Source organism: Asterias amurensis, chromosome 12 (assembly GCF_032118995.1).
Source record: "Asterias amurensis chromosome 12, ASM3211899v1".
NCBI lineage: Eukaryota > Metazoa > Echinodermata > Asteroidea > Forcipulatida > Asteriidae > Asterias > Asterias amurensis.
The window spans coordinates 18,076,077-18,095,487 of record NC_092659.1 but is presented as its reverse complement, the minus strand read 5'-3'; the positions used below and the strand labels follow the sequence as shown (position 1 = coordinate 18,095,487).

Genomic DNA, 19,411 nt, shown 5'->3' with positions numbered 1-19,411 from the left:
TAATTTGCCCTCAAATTTTTTATTCCAATGAAAATAAATTAACATCAATAGATTAGAAGCTATTAAATTTGCCAACTTTAAAACTACAGGATTGCGTTTCCTCTCACAATAATCTACTGTTCTCTTTAAAATAAATCTATCAAAATAGTTTTTGGAACATAAAAGGAGTATGACATTAATCAAAACTTTTTTTACCAAGAAAACTTTCACAAAACCAACTGATAGTTCTCAAGTTTCAATAAGAAACAATGTTTTTTTTTAATATAAGGCTAGCATTTTCAAGTTTGTTTGTTTCAATCTGTCATTATGCATTCATCAATTCCATTGGACACTATTGGTAATTACTCAAAATAATTATTAGCATAAAACCTTACTTGGTAACGAGTAATGGGGAGAGGTTGGTAGTAAAAAACATTGTGAGAAACAGCTCCCTCTGAAGTGACATAGCTTTCGAGAAAGAAGTAATTTTCCATGAATTTGATTTCGAGACCACAGATTTAGAATTTGAGGTCTCGAAATCAACGATCTAAATGCACACAATTTCGTGTGACAAGGGTGTTTTTTCTTTCATTATTCTCTCACAACTTCGATAACCAATTGAGCTCAAATTTTCACAAGTTTGATATTTTCTGCATATGTTGAGATACAGCAAGTGAGAAGACTGGTCTTTGACAATTACCAATAGTGTCCACTGTCTTTAAAGACAGGTACTTTTGGTAATTATCGTCAAAGACCTATATCCCCACTGAGTGTATCCCATCATGCATAAAAACATGGTTTCAGGTTGTGTAAGGTTGTCTGCAAGCTTTTCTCAGTTTGTTGCATCAAAACTTACCCCTTTCAATTACCCCCTTGTAAGTTGTTTTACCCCCTAAAACTAAACTTCAAAGAGCGACCTTCTAACAATGTTTTATAATTGAACAAATCTCCAGTGCTCTTCACCGAGTAAAGTTTGAGTAATTACCAAAAGTAAATCTCGCCGTTAGGAGATAAAAGCACTCAAGATTGAACAAGATATGTCAACAAAACTTTTCACCACATTGATTCTATTGAACAACAAATTTCTTGAGTGTTTTGCATTTTTACCATCGGTCCGTTTGGTTGGTACACAGTACAACAGCTAATTCTTGTTCCTCAAAATGTCCAACAGCACCACTTTTGCTGTGGTGCACTCGCAAGGTCTCAAAACAAACTGTTTTAAGTGCCCCCTATTCCAGAGGAAATTGCTATGCCTTTTCAGGAGCGAAGTTCAAGACCTGACCCCTTCATAATCAAGAAATCTTGAAGCAAATCAAACCCAGAAAAATATAGAGGCACCATGGTAGGTAGCATTTATAAGTATACAAGTTACAGTTACTCATTTTTACATTAGTCTTTTTTTTCTTCATGTTTTTTTAAGACAGTGTTGAAACCTACGACAAACCTAAAGTTAATTGAACCTTTAAAAAAAGATATAATATTGACAAAATAATGCTTTTTCCTGAAAATGGATTATCTGCACTTTTTTATAACATCTACCTAGAACTCCTGAGACAAAAATATATTAAACAGTACTGGACTTGGGTACAAATATTTAAAGAGTACTTCGATACTAAAAAAACCACTGCAATAGACCCATTGCACAATGCGCAACGCACTTGCACGCGCATCTCCATTCCGCCATTTTTAGTGTCAAAACATGCACATGTTTACACACTTTCGAACAATGTGTGTCTACCATTTCTGCCTTTTTGGGGGAGTATATTCCTTTTGTGCACGTTTTGACACACACAATGGCAGACAGGAGATGTGCGCATTGTGCGCTGCGTGTTTTGCAAGGGGTCTATAGAGCTTGAAACAGTACGGCACAAAAGGCATCTATAGCTTTTGAATGTAAGCCACAACATTCACTTTCAATTTGAAAAAGTACTGGATAACTAATACAATTAAAACTACTCAATCAATGATTTAGTAAATCAATCATTGAACAAATCAATCAACCAATCAGTCAATCAATTAATTAATCGATCAATCAACCAACCTTTCATGCAATCAATCAAGCGACCAATCAACCAATAAAAATCAATCAAATACATCCACAGTTATTAAAACATGATTAGTTTGTAAACGATTAACTAAACCGATCTATCAATCAAATCCATAATTCCATCCAAATGAAATCAGTCATCAAAACATGATTCTTTTCAAATCAATTAAACTATTTTTTAACATTTAAAGATAATATAAAGGAAAATGATTCAAGCCCTCAATCAATAGATCAAAATCGGTAGGCAAAACAAATATTGAAAGTTCCAAAAATCTATAAATAGAAATTAACTTACCAATCAATAAATCAATCAATCAAACCCAATAACGAAAACAATCTTGAACCTCACTGATAAATCAAGTATTCAAGACTGAAAAGCAGAAACCAAACAACCCAATAAACCATCTGGGCTCAATTTCAAAGAGCTGCTCAAGCATAAACTAATGCTCAGCTTAACAATCTTAGCAGAAATGAGCAGGATACCAGTCACAAATTGTACATGTGACATGGCAGTTAAGCTGGTTTCTGGTAAGCATATTTGTTTATGCTTAGCTACTGTGTTTGCTTAAGTAGCTCTACCAAATTTGACCCTGATCAATCAATGAAGACTAACTCATACTTAAGGAATCCCAAAACAACCAATAAGATTATGGCAAGGATAATTACCCCTGCTTTGTTTGCGCAGGTGGACAATTTCCAATAAGGCTGAGGGATCAGTTCTTCTTGACCGGTAGAGAGACAAATGGTAGAATACCCTGCAGCTGGTAGGAAAAAAAAACACAACAATGTATTTGAATGAGGGCCAGTTGGAGGGTTATTCACATACACTGGACACCTTTGGTAATTGTCAAAGACCACTTTTTTTCACTTGGCTAATTGGTGTATAGAAGGTTTCTGCACAGTATAGGAAGATGATATGCATAAAGTATTACAAACCTGTGAAAATTTGAGCTCAATCGGTCATCGTAGTTGAAAGAGAATAGTGAAGGAAAAATAATTAATTTGTGTGCTTTCGGGTGCCTAAAAAATGCTTCAGGACCAAAGTCTTTTAATATTTGAGTGAGAAATGACCGCTTTCTCAAAAACTACATTACTTCAGAGGGAGCCATTTCTCAAAATGTTTCAGACAATCAAAAGCTATCCATTGCTTGTAACCAAGTAAGTTTTTATGCTAACAATTATTGTGAGTCATTTAATACCAATAGTGTCCAGTGCCTTTAAGATTCACTAAGCGTGTTGGAAATTTAAATTTAATTTGAAGGCAATTTAAACAAATGAAGAAAATGTGTGTAAGACTCACCCAAACTGCTGGATTGCGCTTCAGGTATTGGTATCGTAAATGGCAACTGTGGAGATAGAAAATATATATTCATATTAACTTCTCAACAAATAATAAAATTCTAGTGACAATGAACATCGCTTGATTCATCAATAATTTATGTCCTTAGGCAAGACACTTTGTTTACAGGATCTCTTACATAGCTTTTCTCTCCACTTATTTATTTTCTTTTGTCGTCTTCAGTTAGCCTGGTTTAACACTCTTTGTGTTCTTGTCGTCAGCATTTTGTGTTGTCAGTGTGTAATTGTCTTGCCCTTGTTTCTTCTTCGATGTTTATTTGTTTGTTTGTTTGTTTGTTTGTTTGTTTGTTTGTTTGTTTGTTTTCTTGTCTGTATAAAGGCTGTTGTCTATAAGCCACGGCTTAACTAACAGCCTCATGCTCTCGCTCCTGTATTGTACATAGTTAATTCCTAGTTATTAATTTATTATTTGCTTTTAGTTTATATTGTTTTTCTGTATAATTTAATACACTTTAGATTTGTTAAATTTCTATGTACTGTCTAATTCTCACAATTGTTTTGTTTTCTCAACAAGAGTACGAAATAAACGTGTATTGAATTGAATTGAATTGAATTGAATCTCATAGAGATTATAATTGCTGTCACATTTTAATGAACCACTTCCAGGTGTTGTAAGCAAGCATGGCCTGCTAGAAAAAAATAGCGCCGGGCACGGCAAGATTAATTATCCCAGAGAAGGAGGTAGGGCATGGCCCTTTCTTCCCCTGGTCTTGGCCTTGGTGCCCCTTCATAAGTTTCCCTCAGACTTAAAGATTTTTCAAAAGAAAGAGCTGTTTGCCAAATGAACATGGCCTTGCCCTCTTAAAGATGGAATTCTAGGCCTTACACCCATGTTAAATCAGTACATGTATAGTTACTTCTCACTTAGTGTATCTCAACATATGCAATTGGTGGTTGAAGTTGCGAGATATGGAAGAAAAACCAACCTTGTCACACGAAGTTGTGTGCTTTCAGATATAAGCTTTCGGGACCTCAAAATTTAATTCCGAGGTCTCAAAATCAAATTCAAATATTTTAGTGGAAAATAACTTCTTTCTCAAAAACTATGTTACTTTAGAGGGAGCCGTTTCTGACAATGTTTTATACTACCAACAGATCTCTATTGCTTGTTACAAGGTAAGTTTTTATGGATTCAATTATTTTGAGTAACTACCAATAGTGTCCGATGCCTTTAACCGGCTTACCTAAACATTATATGACCATGGGTACCAAGTCCAGCAAAGATATGCCACCAGCCGTGCAACTGAAGAACTGCTGGAACTGAGAAATCCGAACGAGCTTGCCTGCAGGGGAAACAAAAACAAAAAAATCAATAAAAGCACATTGCAGAATGGTTTATTTAAAAACAATCAGAAATTTGCGGTCCAACGACAGAATTGAATTTTATGGAAGTTATTGTTAGAATTTACTTACTGAAAGAAGAAAGTTGTAACATTAAAAGTTGAAAGGTTTGAGGGTTTTGGAAGTGAATACATTTAAACGATTATATTTCTTTCGCAAGTATTGTTTAAAGAATGCTTCATATTTGAGCATAAGAAAAATAATACATAAAATGTATTTGGCTGGTTTAAAAAGAAAAAAGATAAAAAAGGCAGCGGGTTTCTTGAGTTTGAACATGCAGGAAATTGCAGAATTTTTTTTTTTCAAATATTATCGTTCTTATTTTAAAAACAGAATGGCCTTGCGTCCGAATTTAAAGAGCAGAAAATTATTTCTTAAAACCAAAACATTGTCTTAAAGGAGGGGAAAACAGCTTCATGCTTGAGTGAGCGGGGGGAAATGGATGGGTTATTCTTATATTTTGGTGACTGAAATAAGCGATTAGCTTTTTTTGAATGAGATGCAAAATAAATTGTAGATAAAATTCATTCTTTATGTCAAAATGCTGCAAAGAAGCAAGTTTAAAATGTTGGAATTGACAAGCAAACCACAGACCTCTTCTCACTTCAACTTCAGAGTTGTGTTCCTGACAAAAAGGGTAGAGGTCAAGATGTCAAACCTCTGACATTTATTTATGTTTTATTTGCGGGATGAGATGTCAGGCTTATAGACCTATGTGCGTTCTCTCTTATTTTAGACCCAGAACCTCACAGATGTTATGATTCAGGAGGTAACGAGCAACGGAGAGCTATTGATAGTATAAAACATTGTGACAAAGCGGCTTCCTCTTAAGTAACGTAGGTTTGAGAAAGAGGAAATTTTTCCCTTAAATATTAAAGGCATTTTAGGCATTTGAAACCACACACACATTTGTGCAACAAGGATGTTTTTTCTTTCATTATTCTCTTGCAGCGTTAATTTTCACAGATTTTTTAATTGTATGCATATGTTGAGATACACCACGTGAGAAGACTGGCTGTTGATAATTACCAAAGGTGTCCAGCAGCCTATTTCACAAAACGCTAGCATTAATCCCAACTTGAGTTAGGACCCGTAACCCGTTCTTACTTAGAATGGGTTCAAGTATATGGGTCCTACATATTTTGATAGGGAACTTAACTCGTACTAAGTCCTAAGAATAATCCTAACTTAGAAAGAGTTTGGTGAAATTAACGGCAGTGCCTTTTAATCAAGCACCCTACCTTATTTGACTGCAGAAGGATTGGTCTATCACCCACAGGATGAACCCAGCTGTATACAGGACAATCGAGTAAACAAACAGAAAGGCGGAAAACTCCTGCTTGCTGTTGACAAACAGATACAAAATATGAATAAATATAACAATAATAGTGCCTGTTTAGTTATTTGTTTGTTTGTTTGTTTGTCTGTTGTTAGGTTGTTGTTGTTGTTTTTTATTTATTTATTTATTTTTTTTTTTTTTTTTAATGTGTTTGTTTGTTTGTTTGTTTGTTTGTTTGTTTGTTTGTTTGTTTGTTCGTTTATTTCATTTTATTTCCATTCATACAAGGTGATAGACTAAATACAAAACGACATGACCGAATTACACAATGATATTGAATATTTATGTATGCATATGGGTGTCATCCATGACCATAAAAGTATATATATATAAGAACTAGAGGGCGCACTGGCCTATATACGCGCTCCGGCATGCGCGCAGGCGGCCATTTTCTAAGTTGACAAAACTGGCATCTCACAGCGTGTGTTTGTGCGGCCATTTTTTAAGTTGAACAAACAGCATTGCGTGAGTGTCAATAACAAAAACTTCTAACGTGTATTTCATATTCAACATGCGTGCAGAATGACGCGCTTGTCATCTTGCGGTCCAGTGGCATTTGTGCACGAAGCATCACTCGTACGCCCTCTAGTTCTTATGTTTAACTCTATGGCGTCATCTGAGAGGACGACAAGGCCTTCGGTAGTGGAGCATCCAAGACTGCTGTCAAATTACAAAAAAGGTTGATACGGTTGGGAGTATTAAAACAATTCATTTCAGTTGCAAAAAAATCACAATACAACAATACTAAATTAAACTAAGAATAAATAAATACATTTTGGGGTGTTGTGGCTGAGCGGATAAGAGCACCAAATTTAAGCTCTGGTGTTTCTGTTCAGCAGACTGTCGGTTCGAGGGGGTCTGTTTAAGAAAGAATTACTTACTTGATTAAAACACAGTAGAGACCTCTGAATATCAGCCCAAACACTTGAAGAGCATAGGCTGCCTGGTGGTTAAAAAGTCGGAAAGGACAAAAAATGTGTTATTTTTACGAATGTAAATGTAACTCTATTTGGCTGTTGGGAAAAAAACACACACAAATTTTTTTTTTTTTAGGGCATACAAAATTGAATTCCGGGTATAAGAAGCCATTATTACATGTATTATTAACATAGCATAAAGAGTATTACCTGATGGAATATAGGATCTTTAGTTAAGATATAAATGAAGGTGACTGCCACAGCGTAGAGCAATAGTGCTGCTGCTAAAGGATAATTATGACTCTTCGGCTTAGCATTGCTTTCATAGCTGAAATGGAATGAAGAGAAGAAAAGGTTAGTTTCTACACAGAGCATAATTATGAAGGGAATAAAAAGGTAGCGGCAAGTTCTCACACGGCGTTTAAAGCCGGCAGGGTCGAATTGCCATGTGATAAAAGCTGTGCTGAAGGCGATGGCCTTTTGCGCACGGCAATTCGACCCTGCAAGGTTTTAAACGGACGTTTAAGAATGAGTCACTACTCTTTTATTCCCATTCATAATGCCCTTTTGTTAAAAAACATTAAAAAAATACAATTACAAACCTCTTGACAGTTGAAAATTCGAGATTAGAAATATTTTGTTCAAAAACTTTGTGATAGTCTGTTGCGCGTGGGTTGTGTGTACGCACTTAGAAATATGTTACGCACAGTTACAAATAGCTATGAATTGCGTTCCGCATCGTAATCTTGCGCGCCTGACACGCGGAAGCCAGTAGACCTTCAGGTGTGTAAAGCGCGATATATAAAAACGGATTAACATTATTATTATTACCAGCATGCATACTTACAAAGCGTATAGAAACACACAGGAACCCCAGATCATCGGCAGCTCATCCAACAACTACGGACAGGCAGACAGGAAAATTGGAACATTACCAAAAGACACATGATTTGACTTTCAATGAGCCATTATCTCTTGCCCAACTGCCCTGTGCCCCAAAACACCACAGGAGACTGTGAAGAGGGTCCACAGGCAGGAATATGGAATTACACACAGACCACGAAGGCCATGGCCTGCCTTGCATTTGGTCTTGGCCTTGCACGCCCCTTCTAAGGTTTCCCTAAGATTCTCCCATGGAAGTGCCCTTTGCGAAATAAAAATGGCCTTGCCTTTCAAAGATTAAATTCTAGGCGTACACAAGCCAGATGGGGGTGTCAAGGCCTGTATGCTTTGTTTTTGAAAGGGCAAGGGCACCAAGGCATTTCTTCATAGGTAAAGGGCACCCTATGAGGTAATTGTAACTTTCTACGGGACAAGTTCAAACTTTTTAAGGGCACCAAGGCTATGAACAGGGGGCATAAAAGCAATCCTCTTTGATTCCTCCGTGAAGTATCAGGCCTGATATTACAAGCTGTACACATGGAACAGATCAATTTTGTAGTTTATGCAAGTCTGGTACCTACCTGCATTTCATATAAAAGCGTCATGTGGAAGCACCAGGACCCAAGACCAACAGCTGTAGTCAATAATAACAATAAATCAATGTGCCTTTAGTCTGTAATATTGTGTATTATGTATATTAAAAAATATTATGGAGGAAAACAATTTTCAAACTTAATAAATAGTCTTACATGAACACGTAGCTCCAAGTGACATAACAAGGGCTCAATATCACAAAGAGGTAACGAGATTTACTTTAACTGTGAAGCAATCGTTATTGCTAAACAGATCACCAAGTAGTGATACTAACAACTCATTTTAAAATAAACCTTAGCGCTCTGTGAAAATCAAGCAATGGAACCGGTATCAGATTAAAATGAATGCCACCAGGGCCCAATCATAAAGCCTGTAAGCATAAATTTACATTTATTGCTTGTTACTGGTATTCAGCTGTTGTTTACTTATCCTGAAAATCATTTGGAAAGTTGGTTGGTAATCCTGTTTTTATCAAGGAAGAAATTTCATGCTAAGCAAATTTTTGTGCTTACATATTTTTTGAAATTGGGCCCAGTACTTACGCTAGTTCTTCTACCATTTATATGTGCACTACAATACTTTTTCAGCCCTTGTGGAATTTGGTGTCTTTGTAAGTAACAAGAAGTGTACCCATGGTTTACTCCCAGAACTATGTATGAGGTTCGCTCCGCTATTCATGGAGCGATAGCTGAACCATAGTTCTTGGAGTACATGAATGTGGCTAAGCACAGAAATATATACTTACAAAGGAAGGCGAGGCAAGACCAGTAGAAACGACGCTCAACTTTACACATCGAGATATAATACAAAGACAGCAGTGGTGGGATAATCATGGCGATATTGCTGATTGTGTTCCCTGCGGTGGTACAAAACAAATGACTGTGAACAGTGTGATTGATTGTAAATGATGATTGAAGTAAATTCCTATTTATTAAAGTTGAAATCCTCACAATCACATGACAATGTACATTTACACTACTACTTACCAACTTACTCCTGCCTGAATATGAAATTGTTACGACTCTATCTATCGTCTTCACTTGAGACAATAAAAAAACAACGGAAAACTTTCCTTCCATTCCATATCCTGCAGCCATTTCTTGTTTGCAGATGCAATTGCAGTCATAATTTTTACAATAAGGAAAAATTATCTCATTTCATTTCAGTTTTTCACTCAGTAAACATGGTGGTAAAAAAAAATGGATAACGAATGAAAAAGTGGTGGGAGGGTACACGGACACTTGCGGTGTCTACTCCATCCTCTTTTCCTTGCTCTATGCTCCATAGTATAGAGTCTTTTATAGACCATGCCGTTGTAACCATATGTTATGATGTATTTGTTTACACGGGTTAACAAGTTATAACACAAGAAGCGTGTACTCTGCACTGCACACAACTTACTGTGTGTGTGTGAACGGAACTTGTTTCGGCGATGCTCTAACTACTGACAGTAACCATCAATTTAACAGACAAACCCCTCAAATGAAAGCTCAAAATGTTACTTACAGAACTCGGCAATATATGGAGTCACAACGTAGTTTTCTTCGCACCAATCAAGGGTTGAAGTAGGCTTTCCCCACACTCCATCGAGGTCTACGAGCGGCGCCATTTTGTTTAAAGTTTGCCTGGTAAGATTTCACTGACGAGGTTTCCACGTGCACATGGTATGGGTACCAGTTGAAAGGATGCAACAAGCAGCAGGGGGCGGGGCTAAGGTTGGCTGGGTGTGGCAGGGGGGGGGGTGAATTACCTTTGGATGTCGTGTTGTAACTAAAACTAATGAAAACCCCTTCAAAGCTTTCTGGAATTGAAGTTTTGAAATAATACTTCTTTTTTGTTTGTATGCCTCAAGTTTGAAATAATTTTCTTTGAATATATCTTTGAGATAATGCTAACTTTTTATTTCAGAATTTTAAATGCAACACTTTTTGTGGGAACCATTCAAAATTGTATTAAATTGTTCACTGTTTTTAGAAGTAGAATACAAATTTAATTTATCTTTGCCCAAAATATAAGATAAATTTGGGTAACTAAAAACGGGGGAAAAAACTTGCACTATAAATACAACTACAAATTACAAACAGTTCATAAATAAGAAGTTTATAGTCACCCGTTTCTTTATTATCTGAATGTGTAGCAATTTGACAACCAAGATACACAAATTACTACAAAATCAATCGTGATATAATATTCTTCTTACAAAAGAGTACCTTTTTAAGTCCACAAAAACAAATTTCAGTACATGATTTCTCCTGACTATCCAAAATAAATAAAAAAGTGTATATTATACTTCTGGTAATTTTCAAAGATCCTCACTTGGTGTTTCCCAACATATGCATAAAATAACAAACATGTAAAAGTTGGGGCTCAATTGATCTTCAAAGTTGCAAAAACAAAACAAAACAAAAAACACCCTTGTTGCGTAGAACTGTTTGCTTTTAAATTCCTGAGAATCTCAGATTCAAATCTTGGGGTTTAAATTACCTCTTTCTCCAAAACTACATTATTTAAAAAGAGATCATTTCTGATTGTTTTATAGTATCAACAGCTTTCAAGTGAGCACTTCTTATAAATGCTTACCAAGTTTACCGGTCATTAACTTTTGGATTACCTACTAGAAGTATACCCTGCCAAAATACTTTTCACTTTGTTTTTCGTACTAATTAAGACTTAAGTTGCACACAAACGTATAAATAACAAACTATAAGGTTTAAAGACTATTTTCCATATAAATACAGAGAATGTTTGCATGATTTTGGCATATTATATCACTGACAACAAATATATAAAACAATTATTACAGATGTTGCATATTGATTATGTAATCAATATTAGTACTGAAGACAAAAAAATGTATCTATCATTCAAAACCACAATGAATGATCAGACAGTAGGAGGGTTGACCGTGTACTGTGTGTTAGCAATCAGCACATATTGCAAGCTGACATAGTTTATCTATCATTCAAAACACAATGAATGATCAGACAGTAGGAGGGTTGACCGTGTACTGTGTGTATGCTCCAGCAAACATTATATTGCAGGCGTACAGAGGTTTATTTATTATTCAAAACCACAATGAATGATCAGACAGTAGGAGGGTTGACTGTGTACTGTACAACTCCATTCACTACTTATCGCATCGCAGTACCACATCATTCAAAATCATTTTGAACAACCAGAGAGCAGGAGGAAATATTTCAACCAATCCCAGCTAAGTCTAAAGTTCAAATTTGCAAAAACCTATCAAACACATTTCATAAAGTGCATAGTCTCCACAAAATATATGAACAAAAACGTTGAATGCTGCATCTAAAATCCCACCAATGCATATCGAATGATCAGACAGCAGTAGGAGACTTTAAAAAAAACCTAATTTAGTCTGAAATTTGTAAGAACCTACAAAAACATATTTCATAAAGTGCAGAATCTCCACATTATATATAATAAAAACAACTAAAACTAAAACCTCATTAAACGCATGCGCAGCACACAAAAGTCATCTACACAAAAAATCTACACTGACTTCTTCCGGTTCTTAGGACTCCCTAAAAAATTTACCTTGGCACTAGCCATATTATGACTGATGGTTAGTTAGTTAGTTAGTTACCGGGAACCAGTGAAAAAAAGTGAAAACAAAAAATTGGCACAATTGATGAAAAATGTAAATCTGTTTTTTTGTTACAAAGGCACACTGAGATTCACCGTTATATTGAAAGTATTTCAGAAAACTATATCCACTTTTTTAAAAGAAAACAGTTGAGCCGAAAAAGGGTTCTGCAAATAACCAAGGTATATTTTTTTTGCATAATGTATACCCTATTCTACTGAAATGGATTAGTCTACACAACTCATATAATGCACAGCTTTGACCGTTTGGACCACTACCATTATGGAATAGAGGGGATGGTGTAATTAGCAGTCTCATTATGACCATTCCTACTTCAGAGTGACAGTTACAATTGACAGACATCCAAGATTCTGAATCTATTTTTTTTTTCACAAAGGCACACTGATATTCACTATTATATTGAAAGTATTGTCGAAAACTTAGTCCACTTTTCAAAAGCAAACTACCTAGAAAAGAGTTAAGACGAAAAATGTTCTACAATTAATCACCAAGGTATTTTTTTATACCCTATTCTACTGAAATGGAATAGTCTACACTACTCAATTAATGCACAGTTTGGACCACTACCATTATGGAATGGAGGGGAGAGTGTTATTAGTATTCATTAAACATGACCATTCTGCTTCGTAGTCACAGTTACAAGTGGTGTTATACATACAAGATTCTGAATCTATTTTTTTACAAAGGCACGCGGAGATACAGTTATATTGAAAGTATTTCAGAAAACTACATCCACCTTTTAGAAAAAACTACCTAGAAAGAATTGAGACGAAAAGGTTCTACAAATCACCATGGTATCTTTTGTATACCCTATTCTACTGAAATGGAATAGTCTACACGACTCATATAATGCACACTTTGGACCACTACCATTATGGAATAGAGGGGAGAATGTCTTAGTCAACATGACCGTTTTGCTTGACAGTTACAAGTGGTAGACATCCAATATTCTGAAGAAAAAGAAATACATTAATAAATAAATAGGAGTGAGAATCTTTTCAAAATAACTTTTTTTAAAGTTTTTCCCAAGAGAATAATTATTTTTAATCTTTTGGTGAACCCCGGGGACATAAAAATGCACACATTGAAAGTAGTTTTGATTGGCTGTCCCTTGCTAGATGCATTGGTGTCAGTGCTGGGGGAAGGTTGCGTTTGATTGTCTCATGTCTGGGGCTCACCCAGAAGAGCACACTGGGGCCGACCCGCGTGAAAACTAATTGAATGCACCCAATGAAATTTCTAGCCCTGCCTCACAAATATGAAAAAGCAGTTCAATCGCACAGTTGGAAATAATTTAGCATCCAATTGCGAACACCGTTGATATTTACTCTTCAAATGAATTTCTACTTACCCAAATCTCAGTGTGCTGTTTCAGAAATCTGCAGCGGGCATGAAAACTGAAAAGAGTAAGATAAAGAAAGAATGCGATAGAACCTTCTCTTTTTGGGGGGGGGGGCGGGGACAAAGCAATAACGATAAAGTGTCTTGCAAACTCTGCCGATCTGAAATTGTACAAGCCGACTGTCAACAAAAACATTGGGTGCAGAAGGGACTTCTTTTCACAGCGAATCATTAACGATTGGAACAGTCTCCCACACAAAGTAGTAAATGCCAAAACAGTGTCAACTTTCAAGAAAGAGCTTGATGCCTATTGGAAGGAACCAATGATAGGATATGGGGTCACGAAGGCATAAGCCTAAACAATTTCTCCCCAATCGTAAGTAAGTTAGTAAGTAAGTAGGCCGATTTCACAAGCGACTGTACAAGTCCACTAGTTCAAGATTGCTTGTGTTAGTGGGAACAACTTAGGCAATGAAGCAGTTGCCCAGAAGTTTTGTGCAATTGGCAACAGAACTTGAGGTCAGTGCCATTGACTGCTCGACCACGGCACAACAAAAACTTGCAGTTACTTTCTAAAGCGTAGAGTAATGGGAGCACTAGCAAAGTCAAGTAATATTAGGCCGTATCCAAACTGGCAGCTAAAGCTAAGGCTACGACTGTTGCTAAGGGTGTTACTAAGGACGTCGTCCTATACTTCAACGCATGATGACGCGGAAATCTAGCCGTAGCCGTAGCTGTAGCTGCTAATTCCGGCTTGGCCTTAGTGTTTCATAGTTCTGAGCATGTTCTTTGCCACCTAGTGTCTTAAAAGTTCCCCATTGGAAATCCTTATGCAGTGGGCGGATGATTAAACCTGGCCTACCTAAACATGATTTGGCAGTGCGTTCCAAGTGCCGCCAAGATGTGCCAGTAGGCATGAAGCTGCAAGAACACATCAAGTGGGGTCGGAATGAAAGATCTCATGTACCTTTTCAGAAAAACAAAACAAAAGTAGGATTTGAAACTTTGCATTGTGGTAATACGATATCGTAAGGTTTTCTGTAACTTCCCGTAATGATAATCTCTAATGAAGTTGGGTGGTTTTGACAAGAAGCGTAGGTTTCAACTCGACTTTTCTATAGGTATGCCCTGATCGTCCTCGGGAGACGGCTTTGTGACCTATTAAATTAACCAGAACTACTACTTTTGCTTTGATGGATCTTGGGGACTTCTCGTTTTTAACTACCGCGGAGAAATTGAGTTCTTTATTGAGAAACTTTTTTTCTTCTCTAGATTGAATATAAACTTACTTTAGTTGGTCACAGAAAGCATTGTCGATATTCCACAGGAGAAAAGCCAATAAATAGAGGCAGATGGATAACAGTAGAAGTCTCGGAGAGAATTCTTGCTCACTGAAACAACAAATTGTTTTTGTTTGAATGCACTGGGGTGGATTTCACAAAGGTAGTCCTAACTAATAGGATTAGTCCTAAGCAATGCTAAGAGATAGGACTGGTCCTAAGTGAAGACCAGTCACTCATCCTAACTTAGGACTGGTCCTATCTCTTAGCATTGCCTAGGACTAGTCCTAAGTTAGGACTACCTTTGTGAAATCCACCCCTGGACACTTTTGCTAATGACTCATAACAATTAATATTAGCATAAAATCTTACTTAGTCACACGCATGGAGAGCTTTTGATGTTATAAAACATTGTGGGGAAAGACTCCCTCTGAAGTAACGTAGTTTTTGATTGGCACTCCAAAACAAAGAAATTGGCTAATAGGGAGGTTGCCAACAAAGGGTTGGATAGCTCAGTTGGTAGAGGCCTGTACCATGGCCTCTGCCATTGCTTTGGTTTAATTCCAGTCCTGATAATTAGTGTTGTGTTAAACTGAAAATTTTTGGGGAAAGACTCCCTCTGAAGATTTTTGACGCACCTGTAATAGAAGCAGTAGGTTCCTCTGCATACCGTCATTAAAACGAGGCCGCCATAAGCAGCCTGGCAGGAAAAAGTACAAAGAAATAATACGGATCGTTAAAGAAACATGAAAGGGAGAGCGGGATGCACCATAGAAGATTCTTCCAGAGTCAAGATGTACATTTCTGGAATATATTGTCAACAGTTGTGCTATGGCTGTGGCTGTGCACTTACACATCAAACAGCGAAAGTGGCATTTTCAGGATTGTGATTAGGAAACACAAAGAAATGTTTTGTTTTACAGGAAAACCCCAAATAAGGAGGTGAAACCATTAGAATCAAGAAACAGGTCTTGAATATCGTTCTTGAAGGAACACACTTTATTACCTCACAACTTCGACGACCAATCAAGCTCAAATCTTCACAGGTTGGTTATTTTACGCATTATATGTTAACATACACCAAGTGAGAAGACTGGTGTTTGACAACTACCAATAGTGTCCAGTGTCTTTAACAATTTTCTGCTTAGCAGAAATGTTCAGGATACCAGTCACAGATTGTACATGTGAAATGTCATTTTGGCTGGTAACCTTAATCTGGTAAGCATTGGGCGCGAATCCCAATGTTATGGGCACTGGTGTGCATTTCAATCGACTTATAGATATAGATTATTTTGTCTCTTTTTCTTGAGAAGAAGTTGAAAAATGTTGACGTACCTGGTGTATAACGGGATCCTTAGTTAATGTGTAGATGCCGGTAACAGACACTGCATAAAGCAGTAGAATTACCATCAGCTTATAGTTGGGACTGTTGGGTTTGGAGTCAGTCTCAAAGCTGTAGAAGGTCAACAAAAGTTCAGAAAAACCTAGGAATGTTGTTTTGTCCTGCTAGAAGTTCTAGACAGGAATCGACCAAATCACACAAAAAAATATCCATTTTATGATTGCTTCTAAATGAGTTGGAGCCATGGAAGCTCAGTGTTGATAGTATAAAAACATTGTGATTAATGGCAGTTTTTTAATAAGAGGTAATTTCTCACTCAAATATATATATGAAAGCACACAAATTTGTGCGAAAAGGGTGTTTTTTCTTTCATAAATCTCTCGCAACTTTGATGACCAATTGAGTAAAAATGTTTACATTATTTTTGCATGTTGGGATACACCAAGTGAGAGTACTGGTCTTTGGAAATTACCAAAGGTGTTGGAGTCTTAAAACAAGGTTTTGGACAAAAGTGTCAACTTACAAGCTGTACAGCAAGATGCACGTTCCCCAGATCATTGGTAGTTCATCAAATAGCTGAATTAACAAAAACAAATTCCTTAATGATGGAGCTTTATACTTTGGGTATAAAAATTTGGTTTTGTATCCCTGGTTGAATGGCTCTTAGAGGCCCAATAGTAACACTTAGATTGTCTGTTAATCACACTTTAACCATAGTTGGCTTCTCTGCATCCAGGTGTATGATTAGGGTTCTTGAGGGGACAGACGGGGGTTAACATTGCTTGAAATGGCATGCTCTTGAGGGACATATGAAAAAGCAATACTACAAGTCAAATTATAACCTTTGACTGTTTTATAAAATTAAGCTGTTGAAATCATTGTTGTTTACCTTTCAAAAAAAATAATTCCCTTTTGGGCCTGGAATTATACACAGAGGCCTGGAATTGAACAGAGGCCAAGAAGGGCCACCAAGGCTAAGACCAGGGCAACAGACGCAATGGCCTTGGTGCCCCTTCAAAACTTCCCCTTGAAGAATGATGTATGTTTACATTCAGAAAATGCTAATTTGTGTATTTACCTGAGACTCGTACAGCAGGGTCATATGGAAAAACCATGAGCCAAGGCCAACAGCTGCAGAAAAACAATTAGCGCTTCGAAAAATAAAAACTTAAGTTTCATTAGTTTTGGGAAGAGTTAAATTAGGTGGAGTTTGAAGTTAGCACAATGTGTAAATCTCTTTTGAGTAGTGGTGGTTCTGAGAACCAGCCGGTTGAAGAATTGCTGCAAAATTTTGGCCAGTAGGAGGGCGATGCGGGGCAAAGATTTGTGCTCAATGTGCGTCTTCGACCTATTGTTTAAAACAAAATTTTTTACTGCAAAAGGAGTTTCAGATCCATGAAAATTGTTGTTGAATCAATAAATATTATTAGGGGCACAAAGATCGTCCAAAAGCTCAATTCTGCAAACTTTACTTTTATTAGTGATTTTACTTTTTTGATTTTTTTTTGGGTGACGCTTAGAAAATTGTGAACAAATTTGCGGCCACCTGAAATTTTTGTTGACTCACCCAGGCTGGCAAATGAAAACAAAAGTAAAGAAAAACCCCTGACTACACATGAACTGTTGAAATCCAATCCATTCATTTGCAACTTACTCATGAAGCCAACGCACAGCATGTAGAACCTTCGCTCCACCTCCACATTACCATACAAAAACGAGATCATAGTAAAAATGGGTAAGACAAATATAATACCACTGCTCAGCGTGTTCCCTGTCAATAGAAACAAAGACCAAAATAATCTTATGGTAATTTTCATAATCTCTAATTGAGAAGAATAGGAATGTCCTGACCAAGCAGGAAAAACAAGAGTCCCGAGAAGCAAATTGCATTTTTTTGACATTGTTTTTTAATTTCTCTCAACAAAAAGGAAATGCAAGCATCATGAATGTATATTGAGTGTGTTTGGAAAGTTTTGGCTGTATAGTACAAAAGAAACGGTCGTAAAAGTTTCACCTATCTACACCGATTTTTAAAACGCAAAGCGTTAAGGTGCGTTAAAGGAACACCATGCCTTGGATCGGTCGAGTTGGTCTTTGAAAAGCATTTTTGACCGTTTGTTATAAAATGCATTAGAAAGATGCTGTAAAAGTAGAATATAATGATCCACACAAACATGCCTCAAAATTGCATGGTTTTCCTTTTACCTCGTCGACTAACACGGTCGGCCATATGTTTTGACTCCCATAAATGGCCGACCGTGTTAGTTCGCACAGTAAAAGGAAAACCATGCATATCTGTGTGGATCATTGTATCTACTTTGAAGACATCTTCCCAACCATATGCATTTTATAACGAACGGTTACAAACGCTTTTTATAGACCAACTCGTCCGATCCCAAGGCAAAGTGTTCCTATAAGGAGGCCCAAAATATTAGATCCCTCTTAAGGCTCACGGGGGAGCCTTATAAATATTATAGTTTCTAGTTTAGGCCTTTACTAGAGCCTAGCTCTAGCCCAGGTTGGACTACTCCGTTGCAGGCACAGTGGCACCAACTGACGTCCTACCAGGGCTAGGCCTAGGCCTAGCTCAAGCTAGTTTAGTAGTAGTAGTAAGCAGTAAGTACTAGAGGCCTACCTACTAGTACTCTAGCTAGTTAAAACAGTTAGAACATGCACAGTATAGTATCATTGGTTTGGTACTAACATGGTACTGATTCAGTGAGTGTACACCCATAGCAAAATTCAGTCATGACTCGACTCTGTTAACTAAAATCCAAAAGTAAATAAATTAAGGCCGGGTCGTCATGTGTTTGTCATTTTGGGGCGTGCGGGGCAGATGTGATTTTTGACGACTGCTATTTTCCGTCGTCTGCTAAAAACACTTGCTCTAGCACGCAATCGGGGGGAAGCCTGCATGTTGTACTATTATCATAGTAAGATTAATAAACGACTTACATAGTTCTGCAATATACGGGGATTCAATGTAGTTTTCTTCACACCAATCCAGTGTTGAAGTCGGCTCCCCCCACACACCCTCAACTCCCTTGGCAGGCGCCATTTTTCATTACTGACTGGTTTCTAGAAAATAGTCAGTGTTCTTATCATTCACTGTTTTCAGTATGGGGAATAACGTCTGGGTAGAAGAGGAGTTTAACAAAATCAAAAGAGGGCGCTCTACCAAAGATGCGGCCTTATACAAAAAAACAATATTTTCAGCACTAAAACTATTTTAGTTTTCTATTTATTAGTTTAGCAGTTTGTGTGTTCACAAATTTCTTAACATATGCAAACAATTTCAAGACGCGCCGAATCTGTATTCAATTAAATTTAGGGTGTGCTCGCCGTTGGGTTCCCAGACGCTT

The 19,411-nt window shown here is 37.0% G+C and overlaps 2 protein-coding genes across 3 annotated transcripts; both read right to left on the bottom strand.

Annotated features, from left to right (window-relative positions):
• Nucleotides 1-13: 13 nt before the first annotated feature.
• Nucleotides 14-10,086, bottom strand: LOC139945489 (alkaline ceramidase 3-like). Its single transcript, XM_071942851.1, has 10 exons — nucleotides 9,965-10,086; nucleotides 9,204-9,314; nucleotides 8,446-8,498; nucleotides 7,830-7,882; nucleotides 7,193-7,310; nucleotides 6,947-7,008; nucleotides 5,968-6,069; nucleotides 4,570-4,668; nucleotides 3,327-3,372; nucleotides 14-2,787 (listed from the first exon to the last, which is right to left on the bottom strand). Exons 1-10 carry the CDS (start codon nucleotides 10,065-10,067, stop codon nucleotides 2,740-2,742), a joined length of 795 nt encoding a protein of 264 aa, XP_071798952.1. The 5' UTR covers nucleotides 10,068-10,086; the 3' UTR covers nucleotides 14-2,739.
• Nucleotides 10,087-10,557: 471 nt separating this feature from the next.
• LOC139945284 (alkaline ceramidase 3-like) lies at nucleotides 10,558-19,121 on the bottom strand. 2 transcript variants are annotated; one of them, XM_071942623.1, is made up of 10 exons: nucleotides 19,005-19,121; nucleotides 17,704-17,820; nucleotides 17,128-17,180; nucleotides 16,573-16,625; nucleotides 16,043-16,160; nucleotides 15,346-15,407; nucleotides 14,717-14,818; nucleotides 14,290-14,394; nucleotides 13,438-13,483; nucleotides 10,558-13,036 (listed from the first exon to the last, which is right to left on the bottom strand). In XM_071942623.1, the coding sequence occupies exons 1-10, from the start codon at nucleotides 19,105-19,107 to the stop codon at nucleotides 12,983-12,985; spliced, it is 813 nt and encodes a 270-aa protein (XP_071798724.1). In that variant the 5' UTR covers nucleotides 19,108-19,121; the 3' UTR covers nucleotides 10,558-12,982. The 2 variants fall into 2 exon arrangements, with proteins under 2 accessions (XP_071798724.1, XP_071798725.1); XM_071942624.1 differs by lacking the exon at nucleotides 17,704-17,820 and having other exon boundaries at nucleotides 19,005-19,107.
• Nucleotides 19,122-19,411: the final 290 nt, after the last annotated feature.

What these genes read in the sequence shown, in the direction of transcription:
- LOC139945489 (XM_071942851.1), bottom strand. Translation starts at nt 10,067, where the DNA reads ATGGCGCCGCTCGTAGACCTCGATGGAGTGTGGGGAAAGCCTACTTCA. An exon ending in CGCTTTTATATGAAATGCAG is followed by an intron (nt 7,883 to 8,445) that starts GTAGGTACCAGA and finishes GCCTGTCCGTAG; the next exon opens with TTGTTGGATGAGCTGCCGAT. An exon ending in CATGGTCATATAATGTTTAG is followed by an intron (nt 3,373 to 4,569) that starts GTAAGCCGGTTA and finishes CTATCTCCACAG; the next exon opens with TTGCCATTTACGATACCAAT.
- LOC139945284 (XM_071942623.1), bottom strand. Translation starts at nt 19,107, where the DNA reads ATGGCGCCTGCCAAGGGAGTTGAGGGTGTGTGGGGGGAGCCGACTTCA. An exon ending in CCCTGCTGTACGAGTCTCAG is followed by an intron (nt 16,626 to 17,127) that starts GTAAATACACAA and finishes TTGTTAATTCAG; the next exon opens with CTATTTGATGAACTACCAAT. An exon ending in GCTTTCTGTGACCAACTAAA is followed by an intron (nt 14,395 to 14,716) that starts GTAAGTTTATAT and finishes TTTTCTGAAAAG; the next exon opens with GTACATGAGATCTTTCATTC.